The 7,990-nt window shown below is 53.0% G+C and overlaps 1 protein-coding gene across 2 annotated transcripts in view; it reads left to right on the plus strand.

Annotated features, from left to right (window-relative positions):
- thada (THADA armadillo repeat containing) overlaps positions 1-7,990 on the plus strand; it is an 80,894-nt gene that overhangs the window by 46,492 nt on the left and 26,412 nt on the right. For both annotated transcript variants that reach the window (XM_064317958.1, XM_064317959.1), the window contains one exon: positions 1,023-1,191. In XM_064317958.1, the coding sequence (XP_064174028.1) occupies positions 1,023-1,191 (169 nt within the window). The remainder of the gene's footprint in view (positions 1-1,022; positions 1,192-7,990) is intronic.

Genomic DNA, 7,990 nt, shown 5'->3' on the forward strand with positions numbered 1-7,990 from the left:
AATAGTTTGAATACAGGGAATAGGCCTTCACATTTTGTAATTATATTTTTTTAAGTTGAATTTGAGTATTCTTTGAGTTAATATCTCAACATTTGTGAGTATTTCATGTATTCCGCAAAGATTTGTCTCCTTTTAATTCATTTTCAACAGAATGGTGCATTTTAAGCCAAATAATGTTGACATTTTGCATGCACACTTTGGCTTCATCGGTGGAATGTGTCCTTGCATGTTCATGTAGGTGCTGCATGTATGTTCGAGTTTTAAAATAAGACATGAATATCATGCAGGACTCTTTTAAAAGAATGAAATGGTTCGGTGCAATGTATGCTTGTGCCAGTGTGTGTTTGTAAGCGTGTGTGTTTGTCTGTGTGTTTGTGCGTGTGTGTGCACATGTCTGTGTGCATGCGTGTGTGTGCGCGTATGCGTGTGTGTAAGCATCGTGTGATTTGTGCCAGCGGTACGTTGACAGGTTTGATGATGGATGCAGTGTCACATGGGTACTCAGACAGGGTGATGTCCCCTGGCATGCCAGGGGCTGGCACAGAACCTGCATGACTTGGCACGTCCGGGCCGGGCCGTCAGCACCCGTCCCACCGAACCTGTGAGGCCGGCCGGCCCTGGCTGGCACGTTGGCAGTGCCGTGTGGCGGAGAGCTGATCCGTCTCGTGACGGAGTGCTGAATGCCGCAGGAGAACGGCATGATGGGAATGCTACCTCAGGTACACCAGGGGGTGTAACTCACCCTGCTACTTTTTTGGCGGCTCTGTGGCTCCTGGGTCAGCTCTGTCCCCTGTGTGAGATTTGGGCAGATCAGCGTGCACTGACCGCCCTGGGCACGGGCACACGTGCTCTGGGCATGGTGAGTGCGTGATGAACCCACCGCGGCTCTTCCTCAGGATTCCGCGCTCGGTTCCTCCCAGCATGCTCTTGTGCGGTGAGAGTGAAAAGGGTGAAAAGCAGCACCGCAGCGTAGCGGTGACATGCGGGGCCGTTCTGTCCTCACCTGCGCCGTTGTTTTCCAGGTGCGGCCGCTCGGCGGTCTACCGCACACGCGAGATGGCGGCCAGGGCGCTCGTGCCCTTCGTCCTGGTGACGCAGGTCCCCTCCACCATCCGGGCCCTGCTGGAGGACCTGCCCCTGGAGCTGGGGCCCGGCACCCAGCAGAACCACATCCACGGCACCCTGCTGCAGGTTACACAGCACCCATACTCGTCTCTCTCATACTGTCTCTCTCACTCACTCACTCACTCACAATCTCTCACTCACTCACTCACTCACAATCTCTCTCTCATTCTCTATCACTCACTCACCCACACTCACCGTCTCTCTCTCCCATTCTCCATCACTCACTCACCCACACTCACCGTCTCTCTCTCTCCCATTCTCTATTACCCACTCACCCACACTCACCGTCTCTCTCTCTCCCATTCTCTATCACTCATTCACCCACACTCACCGTCTCTCTCTCTCTCACTCACTCACTCACTATCTCTCTCACTCACTCACTCACAATCTCTTTCACTCTCCCTTACTCACACTCCCAATCTGTCTCACTCACTCACTCACTCACTATCTCTCTCTCACTCTCTCACTCACACTCCCAATCTCTCTCTCTGTCTCTCTTACTCACTCACTCACTATCTCTCTCACTGCTTACCTGTCAATTTTTATCACTGTGTGTGTATGAGGTGTACTGCAGGGGTTTTTAGGGGAATGTGCTGTAGGGGTTAAGTTCTGTATGGGGTGTACTGCAGGGGTCTTTAGGAGAATGTGCTGTAGGGGTTAAGTTCTGTATGGGGTGTACTGCAGGGGTCTTTAGGAGAATGTGCTGTAGGGGTTAAGTTCTGTATGGGGTGTACTGCAGGGGTCTTTAGGGGAATGTGCTGTAGGGGTTAAGTTCTGTATGGGGTGTACTGCAGGGGTCTTTAGGGGAATGTGCTGTAGGGGTTAAGTTCTGTATGAGGTGTACTGCAGGGGTCTTTAGGGGAATATACTGTAGGGGTTAAGTTCTGTATGGGGTGTACTGCCGGGGTCTTTAGGGGAATGTGCTGTAGGGGTTAAGTTCTGTATGGGGTGTACTGCAGGGTCTTTAGGGGAATGTGCTGTAGGGGTTAAGTTCTGTATGAGGTGTACTGCAGGGGTCTTTAGGGGAATATACTGTAGGGGTTAAGTTCTGTATGGGGTGTACTGCCGGGGTCTTTAGGGGAATGTGCTGTAGGGGTTAAGTTCTGTATGGGGTGTACTGCAGGGGTCTTTAGGGGAACGTACTGTAGGGGTTAAGTTCTGTATGGGGTGTACTGCAGGGGTATTTAGGGGAATGTGCTGTAGGGGTTAAGTTCTGTATGGGGTGTACTGCCGGGGTCTTTAGGGAATGTGCTGTAGGGGTTAGTTCTGTATGGGGTGTACTGCAGGGGTCTTTAGGGAATGTGCTGTAGGGTTAAGTTCTGTATGAGGTGTACTGCAGGGTCTTAGGGAATATACTGTAGGGGTTAAGTTCTGTATGGGTGTACTGCCGGGTCTTTAGGGAATGTGCTGTAGGGGTTAAGTTCTGTATGGGGTGTACTGCAGGGGTCTTTAGGGAACGTACTGTAGGGGTTAAGTTCTGTATGGGGTGTACTGCAGGGGTATTTAGGGGAATGTGCTGTAGGGGTTAAGTTCTGTATGGGGTGTACTGCCGGGGTCTTTAGGGGGATCTGCTGTGGGGGATAAATTCAGAATGGGGGTTTAAACTTGAGGGATTAAGGCTCTCCCAGGTTTCTCGGGCAGTTGGAAGATGAGGGTTTGTTCTCCTTCCTGTCACGGCCTTCATGTGTTTCATATTTAATTTTATTTGTTTTAATTCTTTTCCTGGGAGCACATGAGAACCAAACCAAACTCGCTCTGCGGTGGAGGAGGGCAGGAAAGCTGAAAGGAGAGAGGACGAAACTCCCAGCTGCAGCTGGGGCAGAGAAATCAGCAGAGAGGGGGAAAGGATAGAAAGGGGGGGGGAAAGCAGGCAGGGTGGAGGAGGGGCGAGACCTCCAGTCTGCCTGAACTTCATTTCCATAAGTGCACAGGGCAGGTCCAGGTCTGAGCGCGCAGTTCTCCCTTAGGCAGACCTCTGTGTCTCCACTCTCAGACTGGAAACAGATGTGCATTACGGGGACTCAGGCTCGGGCCAGTTGGACTCCCCGCTCCCCTGTGGAGCCTTTCGGGGCTCGTTCTGTTGAGAGGAGCGCGGCTGTTTTTCTTGTGCGGGTCATCTGCCCAGCTTACTCCGATTACATTGTTATTCTGCCATTAGTATGTGGGACAGTTCAGTGTGTGTGTGTGTGTGTGTGAGAGGATATTGGTGTGTGTGTGTGTGAGAGGTTATCGGTGTGTGTGTGTGTGTGTGTGTGTGTGAGAGAGGTTATGTTTGTGTGTGTGCGTGTGTGTGTGAGAGAGTGAGGCTATCTGTGTGTGCATGTGCCTGTGTGTGTGTATGAGAGAGAGGCTGTCTGTGTGTGCGTCTGCCTCTGTGTATGAGTGTTTGCGTGTGCGTCTCTTTGTGTGAGTGTGTCTGTCTGGCTGCAGTACGGGTTGTTTATGAGCGTGTGTGCATGTGCCTGTGTGTGTGTGTGTGTGTGTGTGTGTGTGTGTCTGTCTGGCTGCAGTGCAGGTTGTTTATGAGAGTGTGTGCATGTGCCTGTGTGTGTGTGTGTGTGTGTGTGTGTGTCTGTCTGGCTGCAGTGCGGGTTGTTTATGAGCGTGTGTGTATGGGCAGTCGTGTTCAGTTTGCAGTGCTCTCTGGTTGGTAGATCAGCCAGCGATAGTGCTCAGGCAAGCGGCCTCTCCATGCAGATCTGTGGGTATGGAAATGAGGCTGGCGTGTTTACTGATTGAACTGAGATATTGTGCTGGGGCTGCGTCAGCTGGTCTGACCCAGACCCAAACACCTGAGTCCACACAAAGGGGCGAGGAGGACGCGTGGAGCGCCACACAGATCCCAGAGATACTGCATCTGCAAGCAACGGTGTGTGTGTGTGTGTGTGTGTGTCTGCTCTGCGCGTGTGCGTGTGTGTGTGTGTGTGTGTGTCTGCTCTGCGCGCGTGTGTGTGTGTGTCTGCGTCTGCGTGTGTCGTGTCTGTATGTGTGTGTGCGTGTGCGTGTGCGTGTGTCTGCGTGTGTGTGTGTGTGTATGTGTGTGTGCGTGTGCGTGTGTCTGCGTGTGTGTGTGTATGTCCGTCTGTTTGGCTCCTGTTTGTGAAGGCTGAGCGACTGAGGGTACAATTAGAACTGTGTGTTTTAGTCAAATGGAGGCTATGGTAATATGTACTGTCCTCATGCTAATGTCAGTGTTCCGTGTGTGTGTGCGCGCGGGGGGGAACTCGGGAAACGGACAGCAGATGTACATGTGCGTTTGTACTCCGTGTTCAGCAGCCTCCTGTTTACTGATGATGTTACAGATATGGACACAGAGACCGTCCAATCCCAGCAGGCATGGCTTTCAGTTGTCGTGACGACCTCAAGAGACTCCAGACACCGGCTTTTCCGCCAGGACATATTGAGGGCTCTTAGCGGGATCTGCTGGCACCCATAGACTTACCCGGGGGGGGAGGCTGTGGTTCACGGGGTACTCCCCTGTTCTGAGTTCGCCTCCTCTGGTCGATTGGGGGGTTGTGCCAGTGGTCTGGGGTAATGTCTGCGCAGCTCAAACGGTGGACTGCTTTCGGGGGTGGGGGGGGTCTGGCCCACAGGTACTGATGGACACCCTGAGGGCGGGGGGAAATGGAGGAGTTAGATTATTAAAAGGTGTTGCGTAAGCAGGGCAGTGATATCAGCAGGCAGGGCCACGCTGATGTTCAGCCTGCGATCAGAACGCGGCCCAGAATGCCCCCCGTCAGCTCGGCCCCTCTGCTGCGCGCCCGGAGAACAGGAATTCCACGGAAAAGTCCTGTTTACAAAACCTCCCTGGAGCTCCTGTGATTGGGCTTAACGAGGGAGCCCAACGAAGCCTCGCTGGCTGAACCCCACGTGACCGCCTCCCTTCTGCCTGACACGCTCCAGGTCAGCCCGTTTACCCACAGCGCACTGGGGGGCTTGGACCGCCTTCGCTGCCCCTCAAGCTACCGAATGGAGTTCATTTCTTTTAAAGGGATGCTTCACTTCCTGGGTTTTTTTTTTTGGCGTTTCAGTAGTTTTAGTGTCATGTTTCGGATTGCTTTACACCGTAAACCCCTGAACGCCCTTACAGTAAAACTGTGCTCAGTGCGGTCTTCGAGCCTCTCTGTGCCTTAACACACCCCTTTCTCCTGCGGTCATGTGACTAATTCCCTTTTTCCGAAACGACCCCTTTGCCTTAGCGCAGCAGGATGGAGAGGCTTCCTCACAGGCGTCCCCAGCAGCGGGGGACAGGCGCTTCCTGTGTGCGCCCTTGCGTGCGCGTTGAGTCCCGCTCCGCGAGTGAATGGAAATAAAGCGCTCAGCCTCCTGCGGTGCAGACCGTGTGCCTGCGTGAGCGTCTGCGAGCGTGAGCGTCTGCGAGCGTGAGCGTCCGCGAGCGTGAGCGTCCGCGAGCGTGAGCGTCCGCGAGCGTGTGCGTCCGCGAGTGTGTGCCTCTGCGAGTGTGTGGGTCTGCGAGCGTCTGCGTCTGCGAGCGTGAGCGTCCGCGAGCGTGAGCGTCCGCGAGCGTGTGGCGTCTGCGAGCGTGTGCTCCTGCGAGCGTGGTGGTGTCTCGCGAGGTGTGCGTCGCGGCGTGTGGGTCCGCGAGCGTGTGCGTCCGCGAGCGTGTGGGTCCGCGAGCGTGTGCGTCCGCGAGCGTGTGCGTCCGCGAGCGTGTGCGTCCGTGAGTGTGTGTGTCTGCGAGCGTGTGCGTCCGCGAGCGCGTGCTCCCTGCTCATTAGCGCAGCTGCTTCATGGTTTTTGCTGTTCTTACAGGCCTCAGTGGAGCGGAAAATGCTAATTGTGTTTTAATTGGTGGAGGAGAGACAGTCTAAGCTTTGATTGGCCGCAGAATAAAGCCTGACGCAGGTGGGAGAACACTCTGGGGAGTCTCCTGCGGGGTCAGAGAAAGCGGTGGCGCGCAAGCTCCCTGCTTCCTGTCAGAGTGAGCGTTTATAATAAAGCTTTTGGACGCACGCGCGCGCTCCACCAGTCATTTAGGGTAGCGGCTTCCTGACCTCCAGTGTCTGTCCTCGACAGTTGGCTTGGACCAGAACCAGGTTCTTTTTCTTTTTTCTTTCTTTTTTTTTTTTTTTTAAATCAGTACCGGGTGTGAGGCCTTCTGGGCCAGAACGCTGAGCTCTACTTCTGGAATGTTCTTATTCGGAACCCACGCACATCCTCTCTGCTAATGAGGTCCATTCCCTGGACCCAGCCAGCTACTCTGGGTCCGGTTCCACGGGCGTTCTGCCGCACGTCATCTCTGGTGCTTTCCCAAGAGCAACAGTCACATTTCCATTCGGTTCACATTTAGCACAGATAATGGACTGGATTTTGAAATTCTTTGTGGAGTTGGGAGCGCTCTCGAGAACAACTTTCTTCTGTCGGAGGCTCGCACATCTCAGTTTAGTAGCATATTTTGTTCAAAAATTCCCAGGTTTCTGCAGAAGCGCTTTCAGATTTGTTTACCAGCATGAAAAAAAATGAAAATATTTAAAATACTTCAATACCCAGGTCTGTTAAGAACCCACAAACTTGTTGGCTTTATTTATTACAGCTTGGTATGGCCACCCAAAAAAGTCTTGGGTTTTGCCAACTCTAGCCACCAATATGTGCCGCTGTTTCTTCAGCCTGTGGCTTTGCAAAAGTGCAGGGCTGCTTCCCCTCGCTTCCCCACACCTTAGCACTCTCAATTGTTGTCCCTGTTCAAAAGGTAGCATCTGCTAAGTAAATGTAATTGAGGTTAGGTTATTTTTTTAAATGAGTTTTTCTTAGTCCTCCTCATGGGTGTGATATTTATGTATTCAAGGTTTGTATTTTGGTCCCCAGCATTATAGGCTCTCTTGCATTATAAGTGACTCTGTGGTGTGAAGAGTCTGGTAAGTTAATGAACGCAGTGGGGTGAAATGGGTGTGAATTTGGGGAAGATGTCGTGCACTAGGTTCTGCAGGACTTCCCTGCATGCATTTCACCCCCGTGCTTTCAGATGAACAGATGCTGGCCTGGGTGTAATTGTGTTGTTTGTTTGTGTAGGATGGGAGGAAAAAAGCACCAGGTTTAGACTTCAGAGAGTTGTGGAGGCTGGAGGTGTCTGACGTGCCGGTACGGGGTGTGAGAAAGTGACCCGTTTGGCAGGTGGAGGCCGTTAGTGATGTCATGGCCCTGCTGAAGGGGAAGCGTCCCGTCCTTTCATCTCATAATGGTTTTGTTTGTGTGCCTGTGTCTGTCTGTCTGAGTGTGTGCGTATGTCTGTCTGTCTGAGTGTGTGCGTATGTCTGTCTGTCTGAGTGTGTGCGTATGTCTGTCTGTCTGAGTGTGTGCCTATGTCTGTCTGTCTGAGTGTGTGCGTATGTCTGTCTGTCTGAGTGTGTGCCTATGTCTGTCTGTCTGAGTGTGTGCGTATGTCTGTCTGTCTGAGTGTGTGCCTATGTCTGTCTGACTGAGTGTGTGCCTATGTCTCTCTGTCTCTCTGTGCATGTGCGTGGTTCTGTGTCTGTCTGTGTCTTTGTCTGTGTGTTTCTGCATGGGCGTGTGGACTGCCACATCAACGGGGGAGTATTTTGCTGATCGTCCTGCTTTGGTTGTTTTCTGTGACTGAACCTGTGAGGGCGTGAGGCTTCAGCCGTCTCATATTCCAGCCCCCAGATCTGCCTTTAAATATCTCCTGCTCTCTGACACGGGCTGACCCTCACGGCTGCACCGTAGACAGCTTGTCCACTGAGGGCCCTGGCTGTGCTGCCACAATAGGAGCACATTGTTTTCAGCGCCGCTTTTTATGGCCCCTTCCCCCGCGGCTAACGTCTCCGCAAACCACACACCAGCAGCCGCACCGTACCTTGCTTTGTCTGCCCACCGCCGGAATTCTGGG

Source organism: Anguilla rostrata, chromosome 18 (genome assembly GCF_018555375.3).
Source record: "Anguilla rostrata isolate EN2019 chromosome 18, ASM1855537v3, whole genome shotgun sequence".
NCBI classification, from domain to species: Eukaryota; Metazoa; Chordata; class Actinopteri; order Anguilliformes; family Anguillidae; genus Anguilla; species Anguilla rostrata.